Source organism: Petromyzon marinus, chromosome 27 (assembly GCF_048934315.1).
Source record: "Petromyzon marinus isolate PM22_M1 ecotype Great Lakes invasive population chromosome 27, UKy_Petmar_22M1.pri1.0, whole genome shotgun sequence".
Taxonomy (NCBI): domain Eukaryota; kingdom Metazoa; phylum Chordata; class Hyperoartia; order Petromyzontiformes; family Petromyzontidae; genus Petromyzon; species Petromyzon marinus.
The window spans coordinates 7,881,061-7,900,306 of record NC_133693.1 but is presented as its reverse complement, the minus strand read 5'-3'; the positions used below and the strand labels follow the sequence as shown (position 1 = coordinate 7,900,306).

The 19,246-nt window shown below is 51.8% G+C and overlaps 1 protein-coding gene across 3 annotated transcripts in view; it reads right to left on the bottom strand.

Annotated features, from left to right (window-relative positions):
- LOC116946566 (hippocalcin-like protein 1) overlaps positions 1–19,246 on the bottom strand; it is a 54,845-nt gene that overhangs the window by 16,253 nt on the left and 19,346 nt on the right. For all 3 annotated transcript variants that reach the window (XM_076070102.1, XM_032961590.2, XM_032961589.2), the window contains exon 2: positions 6,217–7,271. In XM_076070102.1, coding sequence (XP_075926217.1) covers positions 6,217–6,594 — 378 coding nt within the window. In that variant the 5' untranslated portion in view covers positions 6,595–7,271. The remainder of the gene's footprint in view (positions 1–6,216; positions 7,272–19,246) is intronic.

Below are 19,246 nucleotides of genomic sequence, written 5' to 3'. Positions count from 1 at the left end.
TGTGTGTGTGCACGTGTGTGTGTGTGCACGTGTGTGTGTGTGCACGTGTGTGTGTGTGCACGTGTGTGTGTGTGTGTGCGCGTACGTGTAAATATACCTGCTCGCGTGCTTGCATAGTGCAGTGATTCACGAAACGAGGTTCGCGTGATTTACATCTCACAAGGAACACGCACGCGGCCGCGCGACTCGGCATGCGTGTGCGCGACTCGGCATGCGTGTGCGCGACTCAATGACACCGCCATCGCAGGCAACCGACGGCCGCTCTGCGCACAATTCTCACACGCAAGGCGCACAATGCCGGTGTGCACCAGGGACGTGCGGTCAGGGGAGGCAGGGGAGGCAGAGCCTCACCTGACGAGAGGTGAGGCAGCGACGAGCTCTGCCTCCCCTCTGATTGCGCAACCCCTCAGTAACTGGATGGAGCGCGGGCAATAAGCGCGTGCCTGTTACTATCTCAGTATGTCACCAATGTAATGTTTGTAGACCCCTTCATTTCATGTCCTCGCCTTCCATAGTCCAGGTAACTTATTTCACGTATGTGTATAAAGACATTTAGGCTCGCTGTTCTCGTCATGAAACTGCAATGAAAAAGCACCTCACTGAGGGGGACGTGTCTAACACGCCCCCCTCAGTGAGGACACGCCCCCCTCAGTGAGGCCACGCCCCCTCAGTGAGGCCACGCCCCCCTCGTGTCTAACACGCCCCCCTCAGTGAGGACACGCCCCCTCCGTGAGGCCACGCCCCCCTCAGTGTGTGAATCTGGCTCTGACACTACGAGCCAGTGCCTCCCCAACCACTGACCTCACCGCACGTCACTGGTGTGCACACACACACACACAATACACACACAATACACACAACACACACACAATACACACACACACACAATACACACAATACACACACAATACACACAACACAGACACACAATACACACAACACAGACACACACAATACACACAACACACACAATACAGACACACACAATACACACAACACAGACACACAATACACACACACAATACACACAACACAGACACACACAATACACACAACACAGACACACACAATACACACAACACAGAAACAGCGAATATTACCCATAGCTACACGCAGAGCCGACGCCTGCAAACAAAATCGGAATTCTTACATCCGACACCCCCCCACCCCCCCAAAACGCGGGGCCCGGGGCAGTCGCATCGCGGTGTGTAACGGTCGGCACCGCCGGAATTGCAATCCAGACGTCGCCGGTTCAATTCGACCTGGCGCCACGGCGGTTTTAACGATGGGGGCACGTTTCTTAAACCTCCCCCCCCTCCCCCACCCTGTCCTGACCCCCCCCCCCCCCCACCAACTCCGGTCTCTATCCAGCCATCAACGAGTTGATCGGCAGGCCACGTGTGGAGGGATTAAGATGCGGCTACTTCCACATCTTCATCGACGTCTGGCCAGCGTAGTAGGCCGGAAGAGGAGGCCGCCAAAACGAACCCAAATGGAGGGCCCCTTTGGAGCTCCCTCTCGTGGAGGCCATTCCGCCAGCGGTGGGGGTGAGCGGAGCAATTGCAGGGCTGCACCTGAACCTCTCCATGCATACCGGGGCAGCAAGACGCACATCCCGCACTCATTCACTGTAACACCGCCGTCTCCCCTTCCTGCCGCCCCCCCCCCCCCTCAAGTCTCCCTCCACCTCCTCCCTCGACCCCACCTCTCCGCGCTCGCCTTGAGATTTCCTGGAGCAAAGGAAACGAGACGCAACACAAGGGATTCTATTTTTGAGGAGAGGAAGCGTCGGCGAGAGGGAGGCCGAGCGACGCGCCTCCTTCGAGATGTGCCGAGCATCGTGGCCCGGCTAGACGAGAGGCGATTCATTCATTGCCAGAGACACTGAACAAATCCCCAGCCCGTTAAAAACAAAAACTGGGTTCTCAAGCGCAGTGAGTTTCATGCGTGTACGTTGAACTTCTTTCGCGCCGTACGTAGCCAACCGTGCTAATCGGAGGTGCTCGGTGAGGACAACACAAACTAAAGGCTGCCGAGTTGATGGCTGCCGAGTTGATGGCGACAAAATAAACAAACCTCGGGGATTGTAACTGAATTTCCGACGCTTTAAAAAAAAACCCTTGGGTTGATTGACACGTGGCACACGCTCCCCGCCGGCCACACGGATCTCGCCTGAAGAGACTTCAGAAATAGTTCACCAACATCGTCTTCTGCGGCCGTTGCTGTTACACAAAGTGGTGCACTGCTTGCTGCGAGAGTTCCCAAAGGAGTTCATAGTTCATAGTTCATTTATTTGGTATAGCCCGGTGAGCCATTCGGCTCTTGAATCGGGTGTAACCGCAACAAACAAAAAACATGAACAAGAAAACATCTTAAAGTGACTATGTGTGACTGTGCAAACAGAAAATACAGGAAAAAAATATCAAAATATTCCTGAAATAACACCGTACACCAACGCTGTGTGCAAAAATCCCAGTGGGATGCAAGTCAAAATAACAACAACAACAACCACAAGACAACTAAGATTAAGGCCATCAGTCAACTCTGTACTACAACAAACAAAAACATGGCCAAAACAAACAAAAACTTTTCGAAATCACCCAAATAAAAGCCATAAATCCAATGTAACAGTGATCATAGGGACTGTGACCGAATTTTTTACAATAAACTACATAAATTTATTATAACACCAAAATCTAGAGCCATATTTTAGGCCACTGAATAGCAGTGGCAGTTAGGGTTGTACAACTCCTCTAGAGCAGTTTTGAGTGAAGATCTCATAGGTAGTGATTCAAGTTGCAGTTTATTGGCAATAGCATTCCAGACCCTAGGGGCATCAATAGCAAAGGCCCTTCCTCCAGTTTTTGTACGGCAATAGGGAATGTGAAGCTGGTAAATGAGCGAAGACCTGAGGTCAAATTTGTTCTTTGAAACAGAGAGGAGATCCAGTAGGTAGTCTGCGGAATTTTTTGTAAGTACATCGTGAATAAATAAGATCTGGTGCACAAGCCGTCGAACATTAAGAGATGTTAAGTTTGACCCAATGTAGAGATCACAGTGGTGAGTCCTATATGGGCAGTTCAATGAAAATCTTAAGGCCGAGTGATAGATGGAATCAAGCTTCTTCAGTACAGTACTTGGGGCTGATTTATACACGATGTCACAGTAGTCAAGTAGAGGCAGTATGGTAGCTTTTATCAATTCCAAACGAAACATTGGGGGAAACAGTGCTTGTGTCGATACAGAAAACCAATTTTTATTTTTGTCTTTTTACCAATATAATCAATGTGATCTTCAAAACTAAGTTTTGAATCCAGGATGACCCCAAGATACTTATAGATCTTGACTTGCTCTATTTGATAATTATTCAAGAAATGTAATTGGGGAAAAATAACTTCCTGCTTTAGTCCCAGAGAGAAGCATAGCACCTTGGTTTTGGAGGTATTCAGGACTAGTTTAAGAGAAACTAGCTGATGTTGTAGTTTGTTGAAATAACCCTGGAGCTTAGCAATCACGTCATCCGGAGAGCGGCCAGCAGTAATCAGTATCGTGTCATCTGCAAAAAGATTTACCCTGGAATGATCCAGTTCAGTGCCCAAGTCATTGACATAAAGAGAGAACAAGAGGGGGCCGAGGATGGAACCCTGTGGAACCCCTTTTGCTATCTTAACACTGTTTGACCTCCAACCATCTGTGAATACAGTTTGGGTGCGAGAAAAGAGGTAATTTTTTAACCATTGTACTGTGTTCTCGGAAAAACCGAGGCAACTTAGTTTACTAAGCAGGGTGTTGTGGTCAACTGTATCAAAAGCTTTGGACAGGTCAAGAAAAAGACAGGCACAGTACTGCTTATTATCAAGGCTATTGTAAATTAGATTCAAAGAGTCTAATGCATCAGATGTGGTGCTGTATTTTTTCCGGAACCCAGATTGTTTTAGATGTAGTAGATTGTTGGTGGACAGGAAACTGCTAATTTGGTAGTTCAATAATTTTTCAATGGGGACAAAATTGAGATAGGTCGGTAGTTATTGGGATCATCTTTAGGGCCCCCTTTGTGAAGTGGACGGACATAGGAATGTTTCCATTCTAGAGAAACTGATGCTTCTTTGATGGACAGGTTGAAAATATGGGCTATAGGTTTGAATATTAGGTGACCAACAGTTAGTAGAGCAAAGACGGGAAAACTAACTGCTCCGGTAGAGGAGGCCCCTTTGAGGTAGGACAGTTGTTTCAGAACATTACTTTCGAAACTAAATTCGTTTAATGCTTGGACAGGGGTGTAGGAATTTGCAGGAGCAGGGGTGACTCCCAATACATTACCAAAAAGATTACCAGCTTCAGAAAAATGAAGGTTAAAATTGTCAACTATTTTTTTGGGATCTGAAAAATATTCCCCATTTCGGTGAAGCTCAATGGGCAGATTTTCTGTTTTGGATGCCTTTTCGATAGATTTGATTGTTTTCCAAAAAATCCTGGCATTTCCATGTGATTCCAGGAGAGTGGAGGAAAAATAGGCATTTTTTGCATGCCGTATTTTTTTTACGCATCTATTCCTTAAAATCCTGTATTCTAGCCAGTCATTTACCAAATTACTTTTCTGAGCACATGCCCAAGCCTTGTCCCTAGTTTACATGAGCTTTGTAATCAAAGGATCATACCATGGTGGGCGGTTGCCTTTAGTTTTAAATCTAACCCACGGAGCATGTTTGTTAAGAATTTGGAGAAAAGTGTACCTGAAAGTCTCCCAAGCCGTAGTCAGGTTGGGGATATCACAGACCTTATCAATATCCGAGTGAAGCACATCATTTGTAAATGCCTGAGTGCTGAAGTGCCTCAAATAGTGCTTCTCAACAATTTTAGGGGGGCTTTGGGTCTGGCTGATGATCTCACACCAAAAATGAAGGAGTGATCACTAAGGTTATTACCCAGAACACCAGTCAGTGCGAAATTGTGAGGGGCATTTGTCAATAGGACGTCAAGCAGAGTTGACTGTCCCGGATTTTTTAGGTTGGGTCTTGTGGGGACATTTATTAATTGAACCAAGTTAAATTCATCTGTAAAATTTGTGGCCACGGCCGGCGGGTTTAGCCAATTCCAATTTAGATCACCCACTAAAATTATTTCACCTTTAGGGAGGCCCCCAAAATGCTCTCTCAGTGCCGATGCAGCTTCAAAGGAGATTCGCTCCACTTCATGACACGACTCCGATAGCGTTGATGGGAATACAATTGATAGAGCGTGCGTTTACTGACCCAAGCCCCTTAGCTGCTGAGGTTGTGGGTTTGAGTCCAGACCCCAATCACACTCACAAGGTTAATTGTAAAACAATGGTGTGGACGATTGCCACCAGTCCGGGAAATTGGTTTGTGTGTGTTCGGGTGGCAGCGGGAATTGATTTGTACCAAGATCTGGTAATGGTATTGCTGTGTAGAACTTTATCGCAGTTACCTGCATAGTTTTGATAACAGACCTAGAGCTGACTTAGGGCTCTATCCGGGTTTGGTCTACAGTGGAAAGATTAGCAACCCTGCGTCTCAATCTTGCTGGGATGATCATGAAGATGACAATGATGACCATGCGTTACACTTTACACCACAGCTTTGATAGACCTAGGCCGACTGAAAAATATGTCAGGGTTTGGTCTCACGTGGAAGCGATGGCCGAGCCGAACAGGCGCTCACTCCCACGTGGCAACGAAGACTTTGACGGACTTCCCAGCGAAGACCAAACGGAAATAATCCCAACATTCGACATCTCGTGAAACCAGGGTGGGGGGAGGAGCGGGTGTGCGGATGGTACGGAGCCTGTCATGGCATTCGGGCAAGGCGTGAAGGCCGCGGGGCCTTGACAGCAGCCTCGGGCCCTCGAGACCGACCGGTCGTCGGGCCTCAAGGCCGACTCGAGGTCACATTGTCAGCTCTTGACCTCGGAGTGCGTGGCCTCTGTCGACGAAGTGGCTGAGCGAGGCAGCAGCCTTGACACTGCGCCACAGCCTAAAAAAGGCTCTCAATTGATCAATCTTTCATTTTTTTTACCTGCCAATATCGTCTTAAATAAAGCAGAGATTGGTGCGCATTGTGGCAGAAAGGGAGCGGGCATGGGGTCGGTAACAGAGCAACAGAAACGAGAGAAAACAAGAAACCCGTCATGACGTCAACCTCGCCCTCCCCCCTCTCGGTCTTTCCGCGGCTTCGTTGCCCGCAAGAGGCCACTCACCTGCACGATCTCCAGCATCTCGGACCGGCTGATGTAGCCGTTGCCGTCCAGGTCGTACATGCTGAAGGCCCACTTGAGCTTCTGCTCGAGCTTGCCGCGCGACGTGACGCTCAGCGCGATGATGAACTCGCGGAAGTCGATGGTGCCGTCGCCGTTGGCGTCGAAGGTGCGGAACACGTGCTCGGCGAACTTGGACGCGTCGCCGTACGGGAAGAAGTTCCCGTAGATCTTCTTGAACTCGTCCACCGTGAGGCTGCCGCTGGGGCAGTCCTTGAGGAACCCCTTGTACCACTCCTGCAGCTCGTGCTCTGAGAATTCGGTGTTCTCGCGCAGGTCCTGCAGCACCTCCGGCCGCAGCTTGCTGTTCTGCTTGCCCATCGCCTGCTGATGCTGATCCTGCTGCTGTTGATGACACTGCAGCCACTATAGCTGCTGCTGCTGCTCTTGATGATGATAGCTGCTGCTGCTGCTGCTGAGACTGCTGCTGTTGATGCTGATACTCCTGCCACTAAAGCTGCTGCGGCTATTGATCCTGCTGCTGTTGATGATGCCGCTACTCTTCCTGCTGTGGAAAGTGCTGCTACTGTTGCGGCTGCTGTCGCTCAATGATGATGCTGCTGATGCTAGTCCTGGAACTGTTGCTGCAGCAAATACAATTGCTGCTTTTTGCTGGTGGTACTAACACTGCTGCTGCTGCTGATAATGATGTTACTGGTAATGTTACTGAAGCTACAAGTGATACAGCTGCTGCTGCGGCTCCTAACGCTGTTGCAGCCCTCCCTACTGGTGTTGTGGCTGCACCTTTTTCTGACCCTCTTGCTGCTGTTGCCAAAGTTGCCTCTATCCCTGCTTCTTAAGCCGTCTTCTTGCTGCTCTTTCGACAGTTGACGGCCACCGCTGCGGTTGCCAGTAGCAGACCTCACAACAATACCAACCGACACGTGTCACTGCTGCTGCTGCTGCATCTGCTGCCCGTGGATTCACTGCTGCACTCACTGCTTTCTCCTTCAGTCGATAACGTCCCTGCTGCTGCTGCTGCCCATCAAACGCAGCTCCTGCAGCACAGATATGGCAGCGTTAACAACCACGCGGACAAATGCACGCGATCGGGGTTTGCCGCTGAAATGGACACAGGCTGCTACACGCGAGTGAACAATAGCAAAAGATCAACAGGCTTATGGCATCTGTAGGATTTCTCAGGTTTCGGTGTTATGGCATGAGGATCACAGAGTTAGGCTAAGGCACCTGTATGATTCTTAGGGTTCAGGGTTATTGCATGAGGATCACAGAGTCACGCTAAGGCACCTGGATGATTCTCAGGGTTCAGTGTTATTGCATGAGGATCACAGAGTCAGGCTAAGGGACCTGTATGATTATTGGGGTTCAGTGTTATGGCATGAGAATCACAGAGTGAGGCTAAGACACCTGTATGATTATTGTGGTTCATTGTTATTGCATGAGGATCACAGAGTCATGCTAAGGTACCTGTATGATTCTCAGGGTTCAGTGTAATGGCACGAGGATCACAGAGTCAGGCTAAGGGACCTGTACGATTCTCAGGGTTCAGTGTTATTGCATGAGCATCACAGAGTCATGCTAAGGTACCTGTATGATTCTCAGGGTTCAGTGTAATGGCATGAGGATCACAGAGTCAGGCTAAGGGACCTGTATGATTCTCAGGGTTCAGTGTTATTGCATGAGGATCACAGAGTCAGGCTAAGGCGCCGTGTAGCCTTAACAAGATTGTTGGGGCAAGTGCTGTTAGCGAGCACCTACGAAGGCTACCGGCACGGCACACGAGGGGGTGGGTGACCAGCACCACACTCGGCCGCCTTTTCTCACGAGTGGCGATGTTGACAACACCGCACCAGGTACTCATTTGAGGCCGAGTGGACCCAGGGGATGCCCAGGACTGATTCAGATAATCGTCACTGGTTATGACCGTGAACGGGGAATGGAAGTCGGGTCTCCGGGTTCGTTTACGCAGCGCGCTGACCGCCACACTCCCTCTCCCCTACACACGCAGTCACGTACACACACACACACACATGGGGGTTCAGTGCACGCACGATGCGTGCACGTGGAAACACAGCGAGCGGGTCACGGAAGCTGCCCTCCCCCCAGCCCCCCACTCCCACCACCTCCCCTCCCCCCTTAATCTGCCCACAGAGGCACCCCGATTCGGCGAGAGTCGTCCAATTTTGGAGCTGGGGGAGGGGGGATTCGGGGTGCCATCGTGCGCAGGAGACAGGGCGGGGACGGGGCTGTGGGATAGACGGAACCACGGGGTGAAATGCGCCCTAATGAGGCGGGTTGCCGGGGAAACGGCAAAAAAAGGAATCCCAATAATTGGGCACCCGGAGGAGACCGCTGCGACTGGGCCCGCGCCGATTCACCGCCGCCGCCACCGCCACCCATTGCTGCTCAATTGTGTCCGGTTGCGCGAACTCTGAGTGGTGGCGATAGCGGTCGGTGGGTGACGGGCGAGAGGGCTGGAGAGTCGGAATAGTGGCCCGGGATATGAATTGAGTTGCCTTGAATCGGTACGAACTCACACTCTGAATAGACGTTACACACAAAGACAAAGGATCCTCTCCCCCCCCCCACCCCGCCACCTCTCTCCTGTATAGCCTCTAACAGACTATTGGGGCAAGTGCTGTTAGTGAGCACCTTTGAAAGCCGGCACGGTACACAAGGGGGTAGGTGGCCAGCACCACGCCCGGCCACTTTTGTCTCCCCAGTGGCGATGTTTGCACACCGCTACACCAGGTGCACATGTGAGGCTGAGTTGACCTAGGGGAGGCCTAGGACCGGTTCATATAATCGTCACCGGTGTTGGCCGTGAGCGGGAATCGAACTCGGGAAGCCAGGTTCGTAGTGCAGCGTAAGCGCTAAGAGCTACACTACCGCTCCCCACACTGGCACTCAACACAAAGACAAAGATCCCCTGTATAGCCTAAACAGACTGTAGGGGCAAGTGCTGTTAGCGAGCACCTATGAAGGCACTCAACACACACACTCAACACACACTAACACAACAACAACAACCGCCAGTCGCAACTAAGTGGCGGTGATGTCACCACGATGCTTGTGCCTGGCCATGTGCACCTTGAGGCCACGTTAAGTGTCGAACGCCCGCTGGCAGGAGGTCACGGGGCAGACCCAGGTGCCACGGGTCGACTGACTAAGATGACTGAGATGACTGGCTGATGCACCACCTGTGCCCCCTACTGTGCCAACCTGCTGTGCTTTAGCCACCCGGCGCTCCGCTCGTTGTTGTGAGCATCGCTCCTCCGCCCTCCGTTGTTGTGGGAGGGCGACTGCCTCCAACTGCCCAGTAGCGTCCTTCACGAGCCTCCTCCACAGAGGCCGATCTTGACACCGCTGGTACCAGTCATTGACAAGTCCACTCAGCTCCACGTCCTCCTGTACCACATCTCAAGCCCGTGCCGCGCCCGTCTAGCCCCCTCGATGCGGTGGCTGGGCATGCGGGCTACATGACCCAGCCAACGCAGCCTTGCCTGCCGGAGGAGTTCACCGATGGGACCTTGCCCAGATTTGTGAGTTCCTCACACAATCCAGCCTGGTTAAACCCAGGATGGATCGTAGGCAGGCTAGCCTAAATGTTTCTAACCGGCGAAGATGTTCCATTAGGGGGGTCCACGTTTTGCAAGCGTAGAGAATGGAGGGAATGACCATGGCCGAGAAGACCTGAAGCTTAGTGCGGAGCGACAGACCAGGTAGCTTCCACACAGCATTACGCAACCGATGAAAAGATATTGCCGCTCGACTGATTCGGAGAGAGACCTCTGCTGTTAAACTGGGGCCGGACATAAGCACACTGCCCAGGTATGGGAAACTCTCCACAACTGCCCCATCACCGATTGGGAGTTGCGGGGGTAGAGTGTCCGATGGTACAAAATACCCAGGCAGGTGCTTAGTTTTGGTGGGGCTGATGGTAAGGCCCCACCTCTTGGTGGGGCCTTACCATCAGCAGTAGCGCCTCCAACTCCTCCTCTGAGTGAGCAGCAATTACAAGATCATCGGCATGCGTAATGTGGTTGAGCAATAGGGAGCCATCCCTTGACCGCACCCGGGCATCGATCAGCCTCCCATTGTATCTGTACCAGATGGAAATTCCTCCGTTATAGCTATTGAAGGCTTCACGAAATACGTGGTCAAAATAGATGTTAAATAATGTGAGAGCCAGAGGACATCCCTGTCGCACACCAAGGTGTACAGGGAATGGCTCTGACTCCTGGCCTTGTAGTTATATCCGGGCCCGTTCACCATCATGAAGGTCCTTAATGATCGTGAGCAGAGGGTCAGGGACTCCAAAAGCATGAAGAACAACCCAGAGCCCAGGCCTAGTGATGGTATCATAGGCCTTGACCACGTCAATAAAGCAGAGATGTAGGTCTTGCTGGAATTCCCTATACCTCTGCTGTAGCAGACGGACAGAAAATATGGCATCTGTGCAGGACCGCCCTTTCCTGAAACCGCATTGGGGCTCCGCAAGCCTCTCCTCAGCGTGCCTGGCAAGGCGATGTTGAATAATCCTTGCCAGGACCTTTCCCGGCACACTGAGGAGTGAGATGCCCCTGTAGTTGTTACAGTCTGTGCGGTCCCCCTTCTTAAAGAGGGGGACCACCAATCCTGCGGAACCCGTCCAGTGGTCCAGACTGTTGTTATGATGTCATATAGGGCAGTCTGTGCACAAACGCCTCCCTCCCTCAGCATTTCGCTTGGGAGATCATCTCCTCCCACTGTCTTTCCTGGTCTCAGACTCCGGATCGCCTTCAGTACTTCCTCAACAGATGGCACTTCAGCCAGCCACTCACAGGGGGTGACATCTTCCAATATTTGAGGCACCGCAGCCTCAGCAGGGTCATCCCCACTTTGTGGCACGATGTTTTCCTGGCTGAGGGATTTTCCCTCCCCCAGGACCTTACAGAAATGCTCAGCAAATCTGCAAACCTGTTCCTTGGGGTTGGAGATTGGATCACCGTTTTTTACCCTAATGATGGTAATAGGTGTGGCGCTGCAGGTTACTTTTTTGATGGAGTTAAATAGAGATTTGTGATCGCGGGCCACTGAGGCAGACTCCATCTCCTCAGCAACCCGCGACCACCACCCATCCTTGCAGCGCCTCATGGCTCTCCCAACCTCCGAGCGAAGGCTGCGGTAAGCCTCCTCATTCTCTAACGTGGGATTCTGTAGCCGATGACAGTGGGCCTGTCGCTTTTTCTCAACCATCCTGAACAACTCCTCTGTCAGCCAGGGTCTCTGGGGAGGTCTGGACCACGTACCCAAAGCAGCCATTGCAGCTGCATGAGTCACAGTCCTAAACCTCGCCCATTTACCCTCAACATCAGGAAGAGTGGGGGACGATGCCAACCCCAGCCGCAAGCGATGATGAAATTCTCACTTCCAACTTTCATCAGATAACTGAGACCAGGCCACTTTAGGTTGGAATGGGGTCCTGGGTGTCCACCCACCACCGGAGTGGAAGAATGGCAGGTGCATCTTACAGATGACTAGTTGATGGTCAGAGGGCAGATCAGCTCCACGGTAGGTCCTGGTGTCAAGGACATGGGCTCGCATCCGCTGGTCCGTCACTATGTAGTCCAGCAGATGTTCTTGCTTGGACCCGGCATGCATCCATGATGTTGTGTGGATGCGCCGATGCCGGAACAGCGTGTTGGTAATTACAAGCCCATGGGCTGCACAAAAATCTAGCAGCCTCCTACCGTTGTTATTGAGCTGATCTGGCCCATGCCCTCCAATCACTCCAGACCAGGTGCCAGCATCATGACCAACTCGGGCATTGAAGTCACCCAACAAGATGACTCTATCCCGAGGGGCCACTTCAGCCAGCACCTGTGACAGGAGGTCATAGAAGGCATCTGACTCATCGGCTTTGCCTGCATCCCTCCACGGATGTTCGTCTTCGGTGGGGGCATAAGTAACCAAGACCACCACTCCTCGCCTCCGGTTGATGGGAAGGCGAGCCCAAAGTAGCCTGGGGCTTAAAGCTTCCCACACCTCACCGCCACACCTCACTGCCACGCTCCCACGCCCCCTTCATTCTTTTGTTCAAAAGAAGAGCTAGACCCTGTTGTTTGGTAGTCTGCTGCCCCGAGTAGAGGACTGTCCACCCCTCATGGTGGCAGGAGCCAGAACCGGTCCACCGGAGATCCAGGCGATACTGGTCCAGCTCCCGACAGAGCAGTGGCAGCCTCTCCTCTGCAGTGAGCGTTCGAACATTCCACGTGGCCATCCGTAGTGGCTTTTCGTTGTTTCTGGAGGAGCCCCGAGGGTAGAGATTCAATCTCCTGGCTCTGCCAAATGGGGTTTGGCCAGGAGACGTCAAAGACGCCTGTCCCCCCGGGGCCTCCGGCACAAGCTTACTAGTTACATATGTAATTCGTGGTTTAGTGGTAAATTATCTCACACTCATCCACACACACATGCACACACTCATCCACACACACATACATTCATCCAACCACACAAAGACAAAGATCCCTCATATAGCCTTTACAGACTGTAGGGGCAAGTGCTGTTAGCGAGCACCTATGAAGGCCGGAACGGTACACGAGGGGGTGGGTGGCCAGCACCACGCCCGACCGCCTTTGTCTCCCCAGTGGTGATGTTTACACCCGCACCAAGTACTCATTTGAGGCTGAGTCGACCTAGGGGAAGCCCAGGACCGGTTCAGATAATCGTCACTGGTGTTGGCCCTAAGCGGGAATCGAACTCGGGTCGCCAGGTTCATAGCGTAGCATGCTAACCGCTACACTACCGCTCCCCACACTCATTCACACACACAGACTCATCTATATAAACACGGGCGGGATAATGTGTCTCTGAACAAAGCAGCGTGGAACGAATCCACGTGGCACTCGGCTCTGGGCTCTGGCGGCGGGCGTCGTTAATGGACGTGGTCACCGCGGCTGCCATTAGCGTGGCGCTGTCACTCCCCTATCGCTGTTGTTATTGTTACGAATATGACGGCTGAGTGGACCTAGCAGCGAGCTGGTCAGTCGGACTCCGCGGAGTCGGTGATTTGGCGACTCGGAACGCGTTCCGAGTCGCCAAATCACAATCGCAATTGGTATTCACGCAGTTGGTATTCACGCGATTCCTATAGCGCAAGTGTCCACGATTGCTTATTTTTCCATAAACTGTGTTTATTTTTTCAGTTGTTCGCGTATATGTATAATTTAATGTATGTAAGATTGAGTTTATGTATGATTGGATGTATGTATAAGTTAATGTATGTACACATTTATGTAGGAATGAGTTTATGTATAATTGGATGTTATGTGTGTACAAGTTTATGTTTGAATGGATTTATGTACGAATGAGTTTATGTATGATTGTGTCTATGTATGAGTGTATGCATGAATGAGTTTGTGTATGATTGGATTAATGCATAAGTTTATGTCTGTGTAGTGATATAGAATCGGTCACTTAGCAGCATAGCGCTTGTTGCTGGCAGGGAAGGGGATCTGCAGTTACAGCAGCCCTGACTGGCAGCAGGTCACGTGATAGACCAGAGAGAGGGATGTAGGGGAAAGGTCACGGAAGGGGCACAGCGAGAACCCGCTGGTAGGTTCCAGAAGGGGGCGTGGCCAGGGCGGAGCCAGGCCACGCTGGCGGTATAAGAGGAGCCCCGGGAGGGGAGCTCGGGGCTGTCGTGTGGAGTGGGATCCCCGTGGTGCTGCTGCCGGAGTCTTCGACAGCGTCTTCACCATCTCGGCGTCGCCAGTCAGGCAGTCTGCCAGCCGTCCTGACTGGGAACTGTAGTTGCTAAAGTGTCAACTTCTTTGGTTCTTTTGGTAAAGTCACGTAGAATAAGAATAAAATAATAAATAAATACAATAAAATAACACAATAAAATTCTCACGACGTTTCGGCCACAACACAAGTGGCCTTCTTCAGGTGAAAGGAACAGACCTGTCAGGACGACAGAGCTTCATCCCTTGCAGTCACGAAAGTCACAAAAGCTTTAAATCGAAAGTGTCAACTGTTAAGGTTGTTAATACACAGAGTGCCTGCCACTCTTAGTGGCTCTGAGTCAGTCACTGTATATGCACAAGCTTATGTATGAATGGGTTTATGCATAATTGGGTGTATGTATGAGTGTATGTATGAATGAGTTTATGTATGCTTGGGTGTATGTATGAGTGTGTCAACACAAGCTCTCGACGTGACTTCCTCTGCAATTGTCCCCCACTGCCGACCCAGGCTCGCGACTGAGACAGAACGTCGTGACGGCTCCTCGGGTTCCGTTTTGCTTCGCTCAAATGTCTCCGTCCGTCTTTAAAGGCGACCACAAAGGGGCCGATGTTTCACAGACGACTACAGCCTGCAGTCGTCTTATAGTAAGCGAGCGATGATTCTCCCATTTAAGTTAATCCACGGTGTGCACATTTTTCTCTCTCTCTATCTCTCAGAAAATTAAGGACCGTTGCGCCAGCACGCACCGTGGCCAACTCGCTTCAGAACAACATCACACAGACCATCAGCGTCAGCCACGGTGATTCGTGGCCCGGGGAGCAAAGGGAACGGAGCTAACGATGAACCCTTAGGGCCGTGCTTCGTGGCAGCAGCGAGATGCGGCGTTACGTAAGCAAGGGGTGGGGGCGGGGGGGTCACAAGATTTGGGGGGAAGTGTGGCATGTGGCGGCAGCATCACCACCAGCAGCAGGATCAGCAGCAGGATCAGCAGCAGCAACAGCATTAGCAACAGCATACGCAGTAGCAGTATCAGCAGCATACAGCAGCATTACCAGCAACAGCATCAGCAACAGCATAAGCAGTATCAGCGGCATACAGCAGCATTACCAGCAACAGCATCAGCAACAGCATAAGCAGTATCAGCAGCATACAGCAGCATTACCAGCAACAGCATCAGCAACAGCATTAGCAGTAGCAGTATCTTCAGGCCCAAAGACAGCAGCAGCAGCAGCAGCTTCATCACCGAGAATGAACAGTGACGTCAGCAGCAGCGACTGAAGCTTTGCTGCAACGGATTGAATCCGACTTATTGTCAACACCCAGGTAGCAACATCGGCACTTTCACTACCGTCCATAATTAGTGGAATCATCATCATCACCATCGGCGTTATCATTATGGTCATAAGCAGCGGCAATAGCAGCAGAGGTTCATCATCAGCAGCAGCATTGCTATGAGCATCATATCAGTATCACCATGTAAATATAATTTATTGTCTCATGCACGACATTGCCATTCGGAAGTTGGCCGTGTACATTTGTCTATGGGTTGTTTTGTTCACGTGTTTTTTTGTCGCTGTAATCAGTTCCCCGTCGACAATTATTTGCATTTATTCCCCAATGGGGTTTTTACCTGCGCCAAAATAAAATAACTCGACCCAAATCTGATGATGATGGCTTTTTTTTTTAAATCAGTGTTACAATCGTCAAGAGATTGACATCATCATCGTGATGCGCAGCGATATCATCATCCTCTTCATCATCATTCCAACATTACAAAAACAGGCCCTACATCTCTCCGGGTAAGCAGAGACCACCTCGTGAAACGTGGGGTGTTTAGAAGCAGAATGGGTTTCCCTTCGGTTAAATAACGGAAAGTGACTGGAATGGGGGGGGGGGGGTACAATTGGCCAATGAGCTCTCACGGGGTTAAAGGACAGCGAATGTGACATTAAGAGCACCGACCCTCGGTAGCACCTCACCTCGCTAAACAACCGAAATGTACACACACGTGCGCAACGGAAACATTGAGAACGCGCGCACACACACACGTATATATTTGGGAGACCATTTGAGATCAAACGATACTGTGTGTGAGAGAGAGACAGGAAGAGAGGGGAGAGGGGAGAAGGGTGGGAGACGAGGAGACAAATGGACTGAGACAAAGGGAGCGGGGAGGGCGAGTGATGGTAATGGGCAGAGAGAGAGGGGCTCGGCGCACAGATAAAAAGACTTTAGTCCGGTGATGCTAAACCGCCGGCACCGCACTGTCCCTGTAATGAGCACCAGCGGCACTCGTGGTGATGGTGGCAGTGGTGCTGGTGGTGATGGTGGCGGTGGGGCTGGTGGTGATGGTGATGGTGGCAGTGGTGCTGGTGGTGATGGTGGTGGTGGGGCTGGTGGTGATGGTGGCGGTGGGGCTGATGGTGGTGATGGCGGTGGTGATGGTGGCGGTGGGGCTGCTGGTGGTGATGGTGGCAATGGTGCTGGTGGTGATGGTGGCGGTAGAGCTGGTGGTCATGGTGATGGTGGCGGTGGGGCTGGTGGTGATGGTGATGCTGGTGGTGCTGGTGGTCATGGTGGTGGTGATGATGGTGGTGGTGGTGATGGTGGCGGTGGGGCTGGTGGTGATGGTGATGGTGGCGGTGGGGCTGGTGGTGATGGTGATGGTGGCGGTGGGGCTGGTGGTGATGGTGATGCTGGTGGTGGTGATGCTGATGGTGGTGGTATGGTGATGCTGGTGGTGGTGATGGTGGCGGTGCTGTGGTGGAGCAGTAGTGTAGCAGTGAGCGCTGCGCTCCGAACCCTGCCATACCAGTTCGATTCCCGCTCACGGCCAACGCCGGTGACGATTAACTCAACCGGTTCTGGGGCTCCCCTAGGTCGACTCAGCCTCAAATGAGTACCCGGTGCGATGTGTAAACATCGCCACTGGGGAGACAAAGGCGGCCGGGCGTGGTGCTGGCCACCCACCTCGTACGCCATGCCGGCCTTCACAGGTGCTGGCTAACAGAACTTGCCCCAACAGCCTGTTCAGGCTATACGGGGGATCTTTGATAGTGGTGCTGGTGGTGATCACCACGATGGTGTTAAAATCCTCGCGAGCTCGGTTTGATTCTCGACCACGGCTAACATCAGGAGCGCGTGGTATCTGAATCTGAAATTTGGGTCTCTCCTAGGTCAACTCAGCACTAAATGAGTACCTTGTCCAGAAAGCAAATGTTAAGCACTGTGGATTCAAAACGCGGTTATTTGTGGTGGCCACGTTATTTGTTCGGGTGAATTGGCAGCCTTAATAGGTGCTCGCTAACATCGCCTACACAGTCTTCGCATTTGATGTTCGTGGTAATGGTGATGGCGTTCTCTGTGATTGTGGTGCTTTCTGTGATGATGGTAATAATTACTGGCGGCAGGTGTGATGGTGGTGCATCTTCATTGCTCTGCATACACTCACACAAGTGGCTCTGTGTCTCTGCCATTGTCTCTGTGTGTGTCTCTGTGTGTGTCTGACTCTATGTGTGTCACTCACCCCATAATCTCTCTTTTCCTTGAGTTAAACACGAGATCACATTTCATGTGTACACACACACGAACACACACACACACTAATACAATGTAGCCTTGACAGACTGTTGGGGGCAAGTGCTGTAAGCGAGCACGTGTGAAGGCCGGAACGGCACACGAGGGGGTGGGTGGCCAGAACCACACTCGACCGCCTTTGTCTCCCTTGTGGAGATGTTTACACATCACACCAGGTACCCAGTTGAGGCTGACTCTACCGTGAGCCGGTCGCCAGGTTCGTAGCGCAGCGCGCTCACCGATAATCTTCTCAATGTGCACACACACATACACACACACACTCATTCATACATAGGCATATGCTCTCTCACACACACACACCAAAGCACACACATAATCACCACACACACGCTCGCACAAATAGGGGCATGGTGGCGCAGTAGTTAGCGCACTGCGCTACGAACCCGGCGATCCGAGTTCGAATTCTGCTCACGGCCTAGATCAGTGGAAAGTGAAATTTGAACCGGTCATACTCCCCTTCCACCGCGCCCCCCTCCTCCTGCCCCCACCTCCGCCCTTCCCTACCGCCTTCACAACCCACAATGACCCGCATGGAAAAGTCCGGTCAAACAAACTCCCCCCATTACGGGCACCCTACCCACACCGCCCGTATAGCGGTGTCGAGTGGCAATCATCCAGCAGTGGATTCCCTGGACGGACGGCGGAGACCTGCGTGCATCATTGAATGTTTGTTATCATTAATTAGGAGAGATTACAGCCGGGAGAGGCTATAATTGCAGTTAGCGTCACACATTAACTACCGCGGGAAACAATAAAATTGGGATTTACTGCGTGGGTGAATAATTCATGGGCGGCTGCTCCGCTGCTGTCAGGGTTTGAGGCTCAGAGGCGCGCGTGTCACCGTGTCACCGTGTCATCGTCCATCACCACCGCGGACCCATTCCCCCAACCCCGTGAGCTCGCATCGCTCCGAGCGCACCACCCCGCACCAACATTCGCGCCGCGGTTAAACGCTGAACCGGGCGTAAAACCAACAAGCCCAAACCGGTAACCGTTTTGAGAATGGGTTACCGAGTTTGGTTCCGAAAGCCACCACGAATCTACGTTGTGGTCGTTGTTTGTAGGCGGTATTTTTTATTTTTAAGAGGTGGGCGTACGCACACTACACCCCATTCACTGTCAGGCGATAGCAAGAATTGTGAAGAGATCCTCCTGCTTCGGTCGTTTGCAACATTTCGGTGTATCAGTCAATGAGCCTCCTGGCCCAACCACAGACGTTATGGATTTTGATTTTATTTATTTCAGCAGGAAGGTCGCAATATAAACCGCGCGGCTCAATTTAATGGGCGTTCCGCGTTGGCACAGACGCTGCGCCGTGCAGATCTGATCTACGATCGTGGTCACATGGGTCGCGACAAAACAGCTAATATCGGTGCACGCGCTGTGCATGTTCCAACAGCAGCAGGGTTGCGGCCTGTTGCGCAAAACAACAACAACAACACCGACAATTAAAGTGAGCACATTTGGTTTGTCGCGCCGTTCTTACAGCGCGCGAGGCACTCGTCTCGAAGGCGCTGCGTTTCACAGGCGCAGCCTGCAGCAGTTCCACAGCAAGGGGGGGGGGGGGCGAATGTTGTTGCGATATGTAATCTCACTCGATTAAGTTGAAGGTAATTTAGAAAAAAAAGTGGAAAATTTGGACCACGCCGCTGGCACGCAATGGCCTTCTCGCTTCGAATGACACCAG